Here is a 17,004-nt window from a genome sequence, read left to right as displayed (position 1 = left end):
TGAGGCCGCTCCTGGCGCACTAACGATTCCCCAGCCGCCCCCCAGGCCCCTTTGGCGCTGGCTGTGTCTTCTTCCTTCTCCACTGCAAATTACTGACACAAAACGGAAGGCCCCGCGTCTCCTCCGCCACGCCAGGCCCGGGCCCTGTTGGGCTTAATGAGCCGATGGAAGTTTCGTGGCTCCGGCGCTAAATTCTTTTCTTGTTTGACAGCTGCTCGGCTAAGGCGAGTGTTGACCTTATAAAAGATTTAGTGTTTCTCATTATTTTCTGTCAAGCTTCACAAGTGATGGCTGTGCGGTTATCATTTGCATCCTGGGGTGCGTGTGCGTGTGTGTGTGGGCGCGCGCGTGTGTGTGTGTGTGTGTGTGTGTGTGTGTGTGTGTTGGACGGGGCTCCGAAGTGGAGACGGGGAAGCGGGAAGGGGTCTTTCTCTCCCCAAGTTGCATTTGGGTCCCGCACACCAGCTACTGGCTTGACATCCTTCTCGGGCTGAGGTGTTTCAAAGAGAAGGCAGGATGCAAAGCCGGGGGGACGGATGGTTCGATGGCTTTGGGGCCTCCCAGATGGAGCTTTGGTGGAGGCACCTCGAGGCTGGTGGACTCCCAGAACCTGGGGGCGACAGCCCAGCCAGGGACGGACGTGCTGGGCAAAAGGATGGGCTGCGGTAGACGCGGTCCTGAGGACAGTTTTAGGGCTACACTCAAGACTTCATCATGGGGAACTCACTCTTTTCTTACAGGCCCCGTTGAAAGCCATCACCGGCAAGGTTTTTCTCTCTGCTCTGCATCCTAAATGAGGATTTAATATTTTTAAAAAAGCAGAACCGATTCTTTTTAAGTGGCACGTATCCCTGTGGGATGACTATGGGAGCATGTGTTAGTCTTCACTTGGCTCCTGCACCCACGCCAAATGGGGGCCGCTCTATAAATAACAAGACTCCAGGGAGTCCACACTGGCTGCCCCATCTCCCCTCTTTCATTCCCTGCGTTCTCCCCTCACTCTAACCTACCCGCTGGTCTTCCCAGGTGACGGTGCCCCGAGGTTGCCTGAAGAGGGAGAGAGACAGTTAAGGGCAGGTGAACGCATGGATGTCTTCTCCCAGGGGTTCTGAGTCTTTGTTCCTCCTTGTTACCGTGGGAGACTCGGTTTTGATCCTCTTAGAGCAAATACATGGCACCCTCTCCCTTCCACGCCCCTGGCAGATCTTGCTAATCAATCACCGCACACTTTTTCATGGGCCTAGATTCAGCCTGAGAATATTTTATGACAGAACATGGGCGTCAGCCGCCATCACGGGAAGTGCAGCCTCCTTGCCATCCCTGCCTTAGAGGGGCCATTTAAATCAACTGCTAAGGATCCTAAAAGTCCTTGCCTTTTTATGCTACATCAAGATGATTTTTATATAAAAGGAAATAAAATATAACCCACCAAAGGAAAATAGATACATTGGACTTCATCAGAATGAAAACCTTCGGTGCTTCAAGTGATGCTATCAAGAAAGTGAAAAGACAACCCCCAGAAGAGGAGAAAATATTTGCAAATCAAATATCCCATAAGGGACTTGCATCTATGAATATAAATATTACTCTTACAACTCAGTAATGAAAAGATAACCCAAATTTTTAAATGGTCAAAGGACATGAATAGATATTTCTCCAAAGAAGATATACACAAATCACCAATACACACATGGAAGATGCCCAAAGTCATCAGTCATTAGCGGGATGCAAATCAAAACCTCAGTGAGACACTGCTTCGTGCCCAAGAACTAGGATGGCTGTAATAAAAAAAGACAATAACAAGTGTTTGCAAGGACACAGAAATCAGAACACTAATACATTGCTGGTGAGAATTTTAAAATTGTGCGGCCACTTTGGAAAACACTGTGACAGTTCCCCAAAAGGCTAAACTCAGAGTTTCCATGTGGACCCAGCAATTCTGCTCTTAGGTGTATACTCAAGAGAAATGAAAACACACATCCATGCAAAAACCTGTACATGAATGTCCCTAGCATCATTATTCATAAGAGCCAAAAAGGGGAACTAACCCAAATGTCTATCAACTGATGAATGGATAAACAAAATACGGTAGATCGTACAATAGACTATCACTCAGCAATAAAAAGGAATTAAATAGTGAAACATGCTACAGCATGGATGGACCTTGAGGATGTGTTATGTTGAGTGAAAGAAGCCAGTCACCAAAGACCATGCACTGTATGATTTCATCATTAGGAAATGTCCAGAATAGGCAAATCCATAGAGATAAAAAGTAGAATAATTGTTGCTAGGGGCCAGGAGGAGGGAAATGGGGAGTGATTCCAAAGGGTACAAGGTTTCTTTGGGGGATTATGAAAATATTCTAAACTTAGATTATGCGGGTGGTTACACAACCCTATGAATATACTAAAAGTCATTGATTTATGCAGTTTTTTTTTTTGGAAGAAAAATTTTTTCTTTTTCTTTTTTTAAAATTTTAACTTAATTTTTATTTTATATTGGAGTATACTTGATTTACAATGTTCTGTTAGTTTCGGATGTACAGCAAAGATTTATACACTTTAAAAGGGTGAATTTCATCTCAGCAGAGCTGTTTAAAAAAAAAACTTGAAAAAAACATAGCCCACCTGAGTCAGACAAGTACTCATCGCCCAGATTCTGTCTTTGGAGCCTTGAACAGGGTGATAATTGGGCACCGAGAAATAGCCTCAGATGGTGAGGGAGGGTCTCGTGTGTCCCCAGCCTCCCCAGTGAGCTATTATGACTCTCGCTTAACCTGCACTCTATTAAACTTAGACACTGAAGAAGCAGGGGTGGGCACCAACCTGGAGTTTTTTTGAAAATTCAAACACCCCGCCTTGGTATTACCCTATTATTTATCTACCAGCACCTAGCAAGCAGATTCATTGTTCAATTTTGATCTCAACTGCTGCTGACTAGCCTTAGCTAATCCTTGGGAGTGATCTAGAGATATTGTTTGGCTTCTGGAAATAGCAAAACGATTCTTATGTTCAAAGACATGCATGACTCTCTTTTCTTCTGCCGCAGTAAGCCTCAAGAACTCCACAGTCAGTGGAGGAGAAACCTGGTTCCCAGGTCTGGCTTTGCTGCTTGGTAGCTGGGTCTCCTTGAGCCAGTGTCTTAACCATCCTGAGAATCAGTTTCCTCTCTTGTCAAGTGAGGGTGGTACCCCCAGCCCTCACCTGGGGGCCGTCGCTCTCGCCCTTCACCTGACACGGTCCCCTGAGGTCCCACGTTAGACCTTGTGGGCCGGCAGGATGTTTGTTTTTCTAACCCCGGGTTTGGATGTTCTTTGAAAACACAGCATGTGCCAGCAGGGCGGGTCAGGCCCTGTGTCCTTGCTCCATCTATTTTTGGACCACAGAGAAATTAGAGCCGGTAGCAGAATAACAATTTAGGGAACCAGATGTCTCAGGAGAGACTGCCACCCTCGTTAATTACTTACACTACAGACCTGCTACATCAGAGCCTAGGACCCACCGTGCCCGCCGACATCCTGCATGGATTTGTGTTCTACGGGGCCTCTGACCTCCAGCTGCCCGAGCTTGGCAGAAATTACTGACCTGGGACTGATCCATAATTTTCAAGTACCTCTCATTAGAGGAGACAGCCCCTCAATCTTTTAAAGCAAAATCTCTCCCAGTCACCTGAGCGGTTGTCACTTAAAAAAAACTAAACTAAAATCTCTATAGCTGTCATTTTTTTTTTTTTTTTAGCTCTTTGGGAGATTTTTTTTTTTTTTTTTAATCTGGCTATTTTTTCCTCAGATCCTACCTTGTTGCCTTCTCGGCCCCCAGACTTGGCCCTGGAGGGCTTGGTGTCCAGTTGGGGGACCACTGTGAGGCTCATGAGAGGGGCCTGGATAGCAGCTGGCCCGGCGGCCCCTTTTAGGAGGATGTGTCGGGAGGATCGTGGGAAAGCTGCTCAGTTTGTGAACCTGACTGGTGGGTGGGTTCCCCCCGCTGGAGGGCACAAGCCAAAGTCACACACCACTGGTGGCGACACTCCTTTTGGCAGCAAAACTCGATTCAGATGGAATCAAACACAAATCTCCAACAAACAGCTCTCGTAAAACAGAGGAACTGTTTCTAAATTGCAGGTGTGTGGAGGGAGAGACCTCTGGCCCTGTGTCACTTCTCCAAAACGCAGTTTGAAAATCACCTCTTGTGTTTTCATCTTAAAAAGACAGAAAGGCAATACTCCCTTACAGATAAAACCGAAGCACCCTCTGCTTCCCCGTTCTCACCCCCTCCCTCCCAGAGGCAATGCCAGGCATGACTTCCGGGCACGTTCTTTCCTCCCATTTCTTTCTGTTTAACTAGACTCATGCACAGGCTTGAACAACACAGGGGATCGTTTTGTAGGTTTTACGTTTTTCATGTAAATGGCATCATACTTACGTTCCATCTGTAAATGAAACTTTTTTCCATGCAACGTTGTGTTTTTGGTTCAGCTGGACCTGGAGCAGCCCTGTTCACCAGAACTTTCTGAGATGATGGACGTGCTCTGCAGCTGCCCTGCTCAGTGCAGTAGCCCACGTGGGCACACGGGCTTATGGAGCCCCTGGAATGCGGTTTGCGGGACAGAGCGACTGAATTTTTCATTTTATTTCATTTTCGTCGGACAGGCCCTCTCTGGAGCGGTCACTTTAACTGATGCCGATTATTCCACTGCGTGAATTCACCACCTTCGGTATATCCAGTCCCCACTGATGGGCAGGCGGTTGTTTCCAGGATTTTGTATCATGTTGTAATGAGGATTCTTGTACACATCGCTTGGTGGACCTTTTTGAAGGTCTCTCCAGGGTATGTACCTAAACATGGACTCGTGGGGTCATAGGCTCCAGCCTTTCTAGCTGAAGCCAAATCCCTCTCCAAATGGTCGTACCGATGAGCACCGTCTCTAGCAGTGTATGAAAGTTCCCATTTCTACTGTCGGACTTGTGACCATCATTACCAATCTGATGGGCGAGAGATGGTATTTCTTGCTTTGTTCCCTGATGACATACTTTAGGTTGAGCCCCTTTCCCCGTGTCTGCTGGCCTTCAGATTTCCCCTCCATGACCTGCCCTGTTCATCCCTTCTGTCTGTTTTTTTTTTTTTTGTCGCCGTGGGACTGCAGCACCACTTTCACCCTCACCTCATCCCCACCTTATCCTTCAAGTCTCTGCTTGTATGTTATTTCCTCGGGAAGTCTCCTCTGACCCCAAAGTCTGAGTTTTTAATTCTCTGTATTATAAGCTCTTACAGAATCTGGTACTTCTTTTAATAGTTTGCACAACTGGACTTCCCTGGTGGTCTAGTGGTTATGACTTAGTGCTTCCACTGCAGGGGGTGCAGGTTCAATACCTGGTCGGGGAACTAAGATTCCACGCAGCCAAAAAAAAAAAAAAAAAAATAGCACAACTATAAGCGAATAATTAGTTGTGTGATCATATTTTTATTACTAGTTTCCTGGCTCTATGACAGTAGAGGCTTTCTAAATTCTCCCTGAATCATGGTACCTAGTGTAGAGTCTGGCACACAGTGGGTACTCAATAAGTATTCAATAAGTGAAAATATGAGCACATAGATGAAAGGGCAATGGTCACACCTTATCCCCTAACCCAGATCACATGGGCACCTTCCCTATAACAGCACCAGTTTATTCCACGTAGCGATTTTCTGTCAAAAGTGGATCAGACTTTTCAAACGAGCATAAAAACTCAACAAACACCAAAAGGTCTGATTCACGCAGATCACTTTGGCACCAAAGAAATAAAATTAGAAATCGGTCACAAACGTAACTAACAAAATTGCCTGGAAATTTAAAACCATATTTATAAATAACTTCAGGACCAGAGAAGAAATCCAAACAGAAATCTGATAGAGATTAGATGAAAAGAGAACCGAACAAAAATAAAGGTAACTCAAAACTTGTGAGATGAGATAAAAGAACATGTAGAGGGAAACACAGTTGCCAATGCTATGTTGTATAAATGTTAATACTAGAAAAAAAAAGAAAGATTAAAAGGTAATTATAGCTAAGCAGACAACTCTAGATGCTAGAAAAAGAACAACAGAGAAACTTCAAAGATGGAAACGATGAAGTCAAGAGCAAAATTAATGAAATGTCAAAGGCACAATTAAGGGTATCAATCAGACGAAAAGTTGGCTCGTTTTAAGTAGATCAGAAAAGCACAGATGCTTTCAAATGAATTGGGAAATGGGATCCAGGAATCTAGATCCCCGGGGGCGGAGTGGGGCCCACAGTGGGCAGGGCGTGGACCTCAGGAAAAGGCGATGGAAGTGGCTGCTAGAGTCAGCTCTGCCCAGGACCACGGAGACCCTGGGAGAATCGCTTCCCACCTTTGGGTCTCGGGTTTTCCATCTGTATCATGGGAGAGGTGGATTCAGTGATCTCCGAGGTCTCTTCCAACCCCAGGTTTCTGGGAATCTTTTATTCCAGTCTGGTTGCAGACGGGCAAAGGGTGTTATCCAGGGAGGGGATTACGACCCTAGGACCAGTGTTGAATGCAAATCTTTTTGAAGATCTGCCAGTTGCCCACCTCCTCCCTTTCCTCACCTCTGTCCCTCAGTCACACTGACTGGCTTTCACTCCCTCCCATCTGCCCAAAATTGCTCAGGGTTTGGGCTGTTCCCTCCCATCTAGGACATTTTTGTCTTCCTCTTCCCCTGGATAGCTCTCTCATCCTCTCTGGAAAGAACTTCCTGCCCCCCAGATGGAGTTAGAATTCCCCAGTCCACAGTCCTATTAAATTGCCACTAAACAATTACACATCTAGTGTGTCTAGCGGCCACCTCCCAGGCCATCTCGCAGGGTCCATGTGGGTCTGCCTTATTCACCAGCGTATCCCCAGGGTGTACTGTGCAGTGCAGGCACCCGGTCTGCACTTATTTGGGCGATGTACTGAGATGCTCCCCCTTCAAATAGGACCAGCACCTTCGCCAACCCGCCCGTCCTGCTCCCAGGGCTGCTGGTGGGCCAGTGGCGCTCGCCTCTTATTTACCTGCATTGACCTAAGAGCGACTCGGCTCCATTCAGCAGAGCTGTCTCCTGCCAAAGCCGTTACAATTTCTTAGCTCCAGGCGGAGACAGACTGCAGATGGCTTAATTTAGAAGCATCTCAGAAGGAATTCTTGCTCCACACCTCTTCATCCTTTGACTCCGGGGGTCCACAGGGTCGTGACCACAAGCGCTTGAGGCCTGACTTGTAATTAGGACCCTCATCTCTGGCTGAGCCGCTATTTTAGGAGGAGAGAGCGTGCGTGCGTGCGTGCAAGATGGGAGCCACACCGTTCCCAGCAGTGCCTTTCACTTGTCTCATTTCCTGAGCATTTATTAAGAGAGTGGAGATTATTGATAAAGATCTGGGGCCAGGAATCCCACGGCTCTGGGTCTCTGAGACCTGGGGCAAGTGACTTAACCTTTTGGGACCCCTGTTTCCCCATCTGTAAAATGGAGACAACGTCTGGATACTCTGAGGCTTGTGTGAAATAAGTGCACTGCACCTGACAAACGGCAGGTCTGTTTCTGTAACAGCCTGAGGGTCCCAGTCACCAGTCTCCGGGACAAATGCTGCAGAGGGGCACCTGCTTCTTGGCACTCTGAAAGCTGGAACGCCCCTCTCCGTGGACTCCCATGTTCTGCTTGGGGCTCTGGGGATTTCATGGGTACAGAATAGGCCCCCTTTCCCTTCTCTTTCTAAAGAACAATCTCATGAGGGCAGGGGGTAAGCTTTTGCTTGAGTTAGCTCTCGGGAGAGTCGACCAGCCCCAGCAATTAAGCATCTCCTTCGGTTTTCACCTCCAGACTCACACACGACCCCTCTTCTCCTTCTGCTGTCACCATTTCCCCTGCCGTACCTCCCTTCCACCTCCCTCGTCCCAATCCTTTCAGGCCCACCTGGCCTGAGAAGCCTTCCTTGACCACCTGAGGCCAGGTGAATTCTGCCCTCTTCCTTCCTTCACTCTCTCGTTCATTCATTCACTCATTTGTTCACTCTTCCAACTTTGTTTCAACACTCCCTGAATGCCAGGCACCATGTCAGGCACTGGGCGTCCTCAGGGAACAGGGCAGATGCAGACCCCACCTCTTAGGGCTCTGGGCCTGGACACTCACCTAAGCTCCCCTGGATCCACCCCAGGGATGACTTAACTCCAAGAGTCCAGCAGGAATGGGACTCCAGCGACATCGGGGACCACATACGACACGCCGGCCTCCCCCACGTCAGCCAGTGCTGCTGAGAACATAGTAGGTGTCAGGATGTGTGTGGTCAGCCCCTGGGGTGAACCTCCTATGCCCAAAACACCCCTTTGGAAAACCAGGGGAAAATGGAACTGGGAATGCCAAAGTACAAAGGGTGTGGCGCTTCGCCATCCCTGGCACATAGGTGCTTAATAAATAATTTTTTAGATGGATGGATGAATGAATATTTCTTCCTTGACAAAGTTTCTAAGTAAAAGGAGATTGCAAAAAAGAAAGTATCTCCTAGGGTTCTCTTTTATTTGTGTGCTGGTTTTAACCTGATTACCTCTAAGCTGAGCAGGCCCTACGGCCTGGATCCTCTACCTACTCAGGAGATGAGAGTGAGTTCTGAGCCTGCTGCCATCAGCACCACCCACCATCAGCATCACCCACCATCAGCACCACCCACCATCAGTATCACCCACCATCAGCACCACCCACCATCAGCATCACCCACCATCAGTATCACCCACCGTCAGCATCACCCACCATCAGCACCAAATCAACACCACCCACCACCCACCATCAGCATAACCCACCATCAGCATAACCCACCATCAGCACCAAATCAATACCATCCACCACCCACCATCAGCACCACCCACCATCAGCACCAAATCAATACCATCCACCACCCACCATCAGCATCACCCACCGTCAGCATCACCCACCATCAGCACCAAATCAACACCACCCACCACCCACCATCAGCATAACCCACCATCAGCACCACCCACCATCAGCATAACCCACCATCAGCACCAAATCAATACCATCCACCACCCACCATCAGCACCACCCACCATCAGCACCACCCACCATCAGTATCACCCACCATCAGCACCAAATCAATACCATCCACCACCCACCATCAGCATCACCCACCGTCAGCATCACCCACCATCAGCACCAAATCAACACCACCCACCACCCACCATCAGCATAACCCACCATCAGAACCACCCACCATCAGCATAACCCACCATCAGCACCAAATCAATACCATCCACCACCCACCATCAGCACCACCCACCATCAGCACCACCCACCATCAGCATCACCCACCATCAGCACCACCCACCATCAGCATCACCCAACATCAGCACCACCCACCATCAGCATCACCCACCATTAGCACCACCCACCATCAGCACCACCCACCATCAGCATCACCCACCATTAGCACCACCCACCATCAGCATCACCCACCATCAGCACCAAATCAATGCCATCCACCACCCACCATCAGCATCACCCACCATCAGCATCACCCACCATCAGCACCAAATCAACACCACCCACCATCCACCATCAGCATCACCCACCATCAGCACCAAATCAACACCACCCACCATCAGCATCACCCACCATCAGCACCAAATCAACACCACCCACCATCAGCACCAAATCAGCACCACCCACCATTAATACCACCCAACATCAACACCACCCAGCACTCCTGCATGCTGAACTACTCAGGGAATGGCTTGAGGGCTGCATTTGTTTCCCGAGGCTGCCATAACAAACTACCAAACACGTAGTGGTTTAAAGGATAGAAATTTATTCTCCAACAGTTCTGGAGGCCAGGACTCCAAAATCAAGGTGTCAGCAGGGTCACACTGCCACTGAAGGTTCTAGGGGAGAAGGCGTTCTTGCCTTTTCCAGCTACTGGTGGCTCCTGGCGTTCCCAAGCTCTGGCTGCATCACTCCAATCTACGGCTCTGTCTTCACGTGGACTTCTCCTCTGTCTGTGTCTTCTGTCTCTTACAAGGATGCTTGTCATTGGATTTAGAGCCCACCTGAATATTCGGGATATTCTCATCACAAGATCCTTAATTACATCTACAGAGACCCTTTTTACAAATAAGGTCACATTCACAGGTTCTGGGGTTAGAATGTGGATGTATCTTTTGGGGGTAGGTCACCATTCAACCCTTTACAAGAGCCACAGAGGGACGTGTAGAGTTGCAGAGAGGTGGACTTGCAGAGCTGTGTTTCCCTGTTAAGAACGACTGGTGACCGGGCCGTAGGGACAGAACTATTGCCACTCTGAATGCTACAGATGACCATGGAGGTCTAAGAGGCCCAGGCGGCTGGGCATCCAAATCAGCCAGGGTACCCAGGAGGCCTTACTGAGCATCTCTAGCTGCCTTCTGGGAAGCACGGGTGTCAGGAAAATCATGTCACTGTGTAAAAATTCCCATCCCTTGCTGGAGGGGATACAAGATGTACCTTGGAAAGGCCTTTTGTTTATGGCTACTTTCCTCCTGCACAGTGTATTGGAACTTCTCTCTTCTCAATAACTTCTGTGAGGCCACTTGGCAATTTTTCTGAAACTGGAGATTGAGCTGAGAACAAGATCGTGGTGTGACTGATTGAAATAAGCTGACACCAGGCATTGAGCCTGGGTCTGGGTGGGGCTTCGGTGACTGTAGGAAGGGCCTGCCCGGGTGCACTCAGAGCTTTGGGATTGGGCTCAGGCCCTGCCCGGGTGACAAGAGCCCCGGACGATCCTGACGTATATCCCAGAAACCAGAAACCTGAGGCCGGAGCTGGGATGGCTCCCAGAAATGCCACCACACTTGCAAAGGGTCCATGAATCTCCTGCACTGTTTGTACGTTAGGACTTGTGGGTACTTATTTTCCCAGAGGAGAGGGTCATGGCTTTCTGCAGGGTCTCCAGAGTCTCCACACCCCCCAGAGAGTGAAGGATGCAGTTTTATGTCCCGGAATGACTAACCCAATCTACTTATCACCATTTGATTTTTTTATGGGTTTCTAATAAGCATTTGCAGCCCCCAACCCCCTTTTCACCCCATGAGTGAGGTGCAGGGAGTCCCCCCAACTCCCTTGACACAGCATGAGTGGCAGCCAAGGCAGAATATTCTAGAAGGAATCTAGAACTTAGTGCCCAGGGGTTAGTGAGTGGGCGGTGGGTGCTAAAGCAGATTTTCTCTGCCACGGATTTCCCTCTGGGGCCAACCCTGGACCAAACTCTGCTCCGGGCCTCAGTTTCCTCACCTGTAAAATGAACATGGTCAAGTCGGATTCTGTTGTGCCCTCCCGTGACCTGACGTGCCTGCTCTCCCCTGATGGCAAGTATGGCCCCCTGGACCTGAGGTTTGGGTCTCACTGACCCTAAGCCGTGGCCCAGACCTTGGACTGGGGGTGTCTGACGGGGTCCGGAGGGAGGCAGCAGATGCAGGACCCAGGGAACCAGGAGGCCACGTCAGCTCTGCACCTGCGTTTTCTGCTGTCAGGAAACCGCTTTGGGCCATGAGCTCTGGCTAAGGGTCATGACTTCCCCCCAGGCCCCTGTGCTCCCCGCACGGGGGCCAGAGTGTGGGACGCCGAGCACAGAGACGTTCCCTACAAGTTCCTCCTGGCCTTCCCTCTACTTCCTTTTAATACCTTATCCTCTCCCAGTTTTTCTTTTCTCTCACCTTTCGTCACGGGAAGGCTGCCTGCAGCTCTGTGGTCTCGGCTAACCCCGTCCCCCGTGGTGGTGAGGGCACCCCCGGCCTGGCCCTTCGCCAGAGCCTGTGGCCATCCTGGCCGTGGGTCCTGCCTTATCCTGAAGTCACAGCAGAGCCTTCGGCTGCTCCTGCCGACCCTCATCCGGGCCACCATGTCGCCTTGTGGACTTGAGCTGCGGGGCGCCCCAAGGCCAGCACGCATGTGGCCCCCTTAGCCTGGGAAAGCCCTGCTCATCCTACGAGCCTCCCCGTGTCCCCCAGAGAGACCCCGGACTCCGGGGAGGCTTAAACCCACCTACCTGTGCTCACTGACGCCCCCATCACTGCACCGATTCTCATGAAACAGCTGCGTAATTATCGCCCACGTCTGCTCCCCCCCCACCCCGGGAAGAGTGAGTCCCTCTCATTCATTGTGGTACCCCAGTGCCTGGCACAGAGCTGTGCTCAGTTAATATGTGTGGCCTGAACGAGTGAGTGAATGAATGAATGAATGAATGAACGGATGCATAAATAAACAAGCAAGCCCGAACCCTTTCTACCCCGTGCCTCCCTTAGTTATCCTAAAAGAGAAATGCCATTTTACGGGAATTCTCTGGCATTTGGAGGTGGTGTAACAGACCCAGGAGACAGGAGAGGTTTCCACTCACCACCATTTCTTGAGAGGCAAGCGCAGGCCAAAATACTGATTGCATAAAATTTTAACGACAGGGGCCCCCCGACTCCTTGGATCTGGCTCTGGTTCTGGCGCAACTGAGTGTTGGCCCCTGGAGTGCGGGGTGGCCTCAGATGGTCCTACGGTGACGGAGCGCCAACCGTGCCAGGAAGCCCCCCTTGGAGAGGGCGGCTTGTTTGGGGTTTTCATGGTGGAGAATCAGCATGTGAAGGATAATGCTGGCTGTGAGGTCCCGCTGCACGGTGACCCTGATCCTTGGCAGGTGATATTTATCATGTACACGTCGTCCTGGCAACGAGCTGGACAAAAGGAAAAACAAGGGCACCGGGCAGCCCTGCTCTCGCACCCCTGTCCCATGTCACCCCTCACTTTACCCCGCAGCACCAGGACAGCACTTTCCCTTCACTTCTTTCCCTCTGACAGCGATTTTTATTATTACTCTAAGATGGAAGTAGGGGGCGGGCCAGGGAAGGAAGGGGAGCCCCCAGGCCGAGCCCCCGAGCACTCATGCCCACTGACCCGCTCTCCCTCTGTCCACAGGTGGGCCCCCATCTCGATACCTTCCCCACCGAGGCCCATCGCCAGAGAGCCTTCAAAGCCCACCGGGAAGAGTGTGCTGTGCGCCAGGGAACCCTGCGGATGGGCAACTACACCCACCCCTAAAGCCTTCTTGACACAGTAGAAAATTCTCTGAAGGACTCACCTTTCTTGCCCAACTAACATAAGACAGTCCCCCGTCGTTCTGCAGGTTCTGCCTTGGCCAGGACCTCAGATTCAGGTCTTAGTTTGATCGTTTTTGGTAAGAGCCCCCTTTTTAGAGTTAGCTACACTCGCTTCCCTTAGCCCCAGTGACCCTCCACTTAGGGACCGCCCTCCTCCTGCAGGCCCCCCACCCTCTCTTCTCAAGCCCTCACCTGGTAAGAGAAACCCAAAATCCAGGGCAGATTTTAGACTCCAGACTAAGGGGCGATTCTGAGGCTCTGCCCTCAAGTGTTAAGAGCAACCCATGTATTTGCTGCAGAAAGTGTGACAGTACCATGCTTTGAAAGCCCTCATTTTATATTCCAAACATGAGTTTTAATTGCTCCTTTTGGGATTCCTGATATCTCTCCACGGCAGTACCATCTCTCTGGGACCTGTGAGGGCAGGAAGAGCCCACGTTCCTTACTCAGAGCGGCCCTCACCTCCTCAGTGCTGGGCCCAGATGGGCTCCTCCACCGGCACTGACCTTGGAAGGTCACCCCTCCCCCTCCCGAAAGAGAGAGACTTCCGGGGCTGAAAGCACCCAGGCTGGGGCACTTTGCACCTCAGTCTTTCTGCAGGTCCGCTGGCTTCTCCCCGCAAATTGGATACTGATCTATTTTAAATTAAAAGTGCTATTTGTCATCCTGCTCCTGTGCCTTTATTTGAAAGCGAGTAAACCTACGAGCAGGGTGAGAACAAACTTCAGACTCTTTAAGGGAGATGACCTCCAAGACCTCTCGACAGCACCTGTGCAAAGTCCATCGCCGGCCTTCACCCCGGATCTCTCCCGCGAATGCCACACTCATGTATCCAGCTGCTCCCCGGATGTCTCCACTCAAGCATCCGGCATTCATCTCAAACCAACACAGCCAAGACAGAACTCTGGATTTTTTTCCGCCAGACTCGCTTCTCCCTCCATTTTTCCCATCTCATACTTGAGATCACCCAGATGCTGAAGACGAAAAGCTTCACGACTCTGTTTCCTTCACGCTCTCATCCAATCCATCAACAAGCCCATCGATGTTACTTCCCAAAACACCCTGATTCATCCCGTCTCTCCGAGCCGCCATCATCTCTCCGGAGAACTGCAGTAGGTTCCTGAACCACCTTCCTGCTTCTACCCACAATCCTTTCTCCACAGCTTGTCACCAGCCCACCCCTTCTTGTCATTTAGATCTTAGCTCAAAAGCCAGGTCCCCCACTCAGGGAGTTCCCTGGTGGCCTAGTGGTTTGGATTCCAGGCTTTCACTGCCATGGCCTGGGTTCAAACCCTGGTCGGGGAACTGAGACCTCGCAAGCCGTGCGGTGTGGCCGAAAAAGAAAAAGATATGAACAAGTCCCCCACTCAAAGGGTCTCCCCTGGAGTAACCCTCAGGTAAACCCACACCAGCCTGTTTTATTCTCGGCAAAGCAATGAGCCCTTGTTTATTGCCTGTCTCCTCTTCTAGAAGGGAAGTGGCATGGGATCAGGGGTCTAAGGGCCCAGGGCCCAGACCTAAGGGCCTGTGGAATGACCCGCTGCCTGAACATCTGCTGTGGCTCCTGAGAGCCTGGCGGGGACCATCTATCAGCCTAGGCCGGGAGACACACCGAGTCTGGTGACTACAGATCTGAGTGCGTTTCTTAAGCAGCCTCCCCACTCCCAACACACACACTCACTGCAGCTCCTTAGAAGCTAATTCCATAAAAATGCCACACACACTACCAACCCCCTCAGGAATCTGGTTCAGTGGAGAGCCTTGACAGACCCCACCCCATCCTAAGGGCCTAGAATTCCCCTCCCACCCCACGAACCAGACAAGCATCCCTACTGGTCTTTGCTAAAGCCACCCTGCAGCCTTCTGACCCCCGGGGGGAGTGACCCCGGTGAGGGAGCAGGGCCAAGCCTGAGGGGCCTGGCCACTGAGCAGGCAGCCATGCAAGGGCATGAAACCCAGCTCCACTAAGTAATTTTTGTGTGACCCCGAGAAAGTGTCCTAACCACTCTTTGCCTCATCTGTGAGACAGGACCCTGACACACCACAGGAGTTTTCATCAAGTGAAATTAGATAATGATTACATTCAAGAATGTGTATAATGTGATTAGCACAGGATCTGGCACTTTTAAGCAATAGATGAATGCGAATTATTATTTTCTTCTCATTAATAAATCACACTGCAAAGGGACAACCGGAACTCTGTGAGGGATCAAGGGCAGAGGGCAGGATGCTCAAAGTCTTTGTGTCCAGATGCGTCAAGGAGGTCAAGATATTTGGAATTGAACCCACTCTTTTGTTCTGAAATCCCCAGTGGAAAGGGCGGGGGGGTTACACATCAGGACACAGAATTTCCTGAAGGACCTGAAGTTAGGCTCTATCCACAGAAGAGTGAGCGATTCTGCTATGGCAATGAGCAAGATGCCCCACTGCTCAGTGGTCCCTGCAGGCCTGCTTTTCCAAGGATTGGGCCAAAGGGGAGAATACGGACTTGGCCAGAAAAAGCTCCGGGAAATCTCTTTTGTCTATCCAATTACTTCTTGCCTCAGAAGCAGGCAGACCGCGTGCCGTGGGACTCGAGGGGGCTGTGACAGATGCCCTGGGAACACACCTCCATCCTCTCCCAGAGTCTCCCCAGCCTCTGTGCACTCCCGGGCCACGCTGGGGTGGCTTGCGCAGATTTCCTCAGCTCCTTGTCCTACAGCGCCACCCTCTGGCAAGTCTGAGTATGAGGCCAAGGAGGTGCCTGGCCCTTCCCTCCCTGCCTCCTTCCCTCCCCCAGCTGGGTCCTTCCCTCCTCATTAATTATTTGTGCCTCCACAAAGCCCCAGGTCCGATTCTGGTCTGATTCCGCCTTCTCGGGTATCCCGTCACATCGGCCAAACGCCTGTCCTGGCTCACGCTGACCCTGGCTGGGGGGTCTCCCAGCACAGCTGGAGTCCCTGACTATCCTTCCTGACCCAGGGTAGAGTCCCCAAAGGTTCCAGCCTGCAGGGGCCTTAGGGACCATCTGTTAACCTCCCTCCACCACCATCGTCCCCACTTCACAGATGGAAAAGAGATGTCAAAGGAGGCCTGAGTTCACTCAATAAGCGGGTCCCAGGCCAGTGCTGGTCCACTATGCATTCCAGAGCCTGTCCCCCCAAAACCGCTCCTCAATTAAAGATGGGCGGAAATGGGGGGGGGCTTAGCTTTCCATCCCAAGTCGTCCTAATCACGTGCCGACAAATGCCACGTGAGCATGGCTGTCACCAGAGGTACGGCCTTGAGCCCCTGTTTTTGTTCATCTCCCTGCTGGTTGGCATTTGGGAACATTCTACCCCGTGGTCGGGTTTCTTGGCCAAACCCCACCAGAGATTTAACCAAAGAGGCCCATGTGTACTGTCCTCAAGAACCACAAGGAGGCAGCTGGTCTGGCCCCTCAGCCAGTCAGCTTGAAATGCTCAGAAGTTCCCTTGGAGGTGGAGGAAGGCAGTGCCCGTGTTGCCGCGCACTTGGCAGGAGTGGGGAGCGAGTGCGGGCCTGGGGTGTTGAGACGGAGCCTTTGGAAACGGGACTCACGAAGCTGGGAGGGGCTTGTGGACACGTGTAGTCCTTCCAGAGAAGACAGAGGGATGCAGTTACTTAGCAGCCAAACTAGGACAAGAGCAGACCTCTTGGCTGGTAGGTCCAGCTTTCTTTTCATGCTGAACGCCCACTGACTTCAGTCTATTTCCAGTCTCTTTTTTCTTTTCTTTCTTTCTTTTGTTTTTTTTGGCCACAAGCCGGGATCTTAGTTCCCCGGCCAGAGATTGAAGCCGGGCCACGGCGGTGAAAGCACCGACTCCTAATCACTAAACAACCAGGGAACTCCCAATTTCCAGATTTT

At 50.9% G+C, this 17,004-nt stretch overlaps 2 protein-coding genes across 2 annotated transcripts in view; one reads left to right on the top strand and one right to left on the bottom strand.

Annotated features, from left to right (window-relative positions):
* CFAP77 (cilia and flagella associated protein 77) overlaps positions 1-13,808 on the top strand; it is a 136,855-nt gene extending 123,047 nt beyond the window's left edge. The window contains exon 7 of the mRNA XM_082468237.1: positions 12,958-13,808. Within this exon, the coding sequence (XP_082324363.1) occupies positions 12,958-13,080 (123 nt within the window). The 3' untranslated portion in view covers positions 13,081-13,808. The remainder of the gene's footprint in view (positions 1-12,957) is intronic.
* DDX31 (DEAD-box helicase 31) overlaps positions 1-17,004 on the bottom strand; it is a 136,115-nt gene that overhangs the window by 28,933 nt on the left and 90,178 nt on the right. The window lies entirely within an intron of this gene.

Source organism: Balaenoptera physalus (assembly GCF_965194825.1).
Source record: "Balaenoptera physalus genome assembly, chromosome: 7".
Classification (NCBI taxonomy): Eukaryota; Metazoa; Chordata; class Mammalia; order Artiodactyla; family Balaenopteridae; genus Balaenoptera; species Balaenoptera physalus.
The sequence above is the reverse complement of the archived record's forward strand: the minus strand, read 5'-3'. Positions and strand labels throughout refer to the sequence as shown.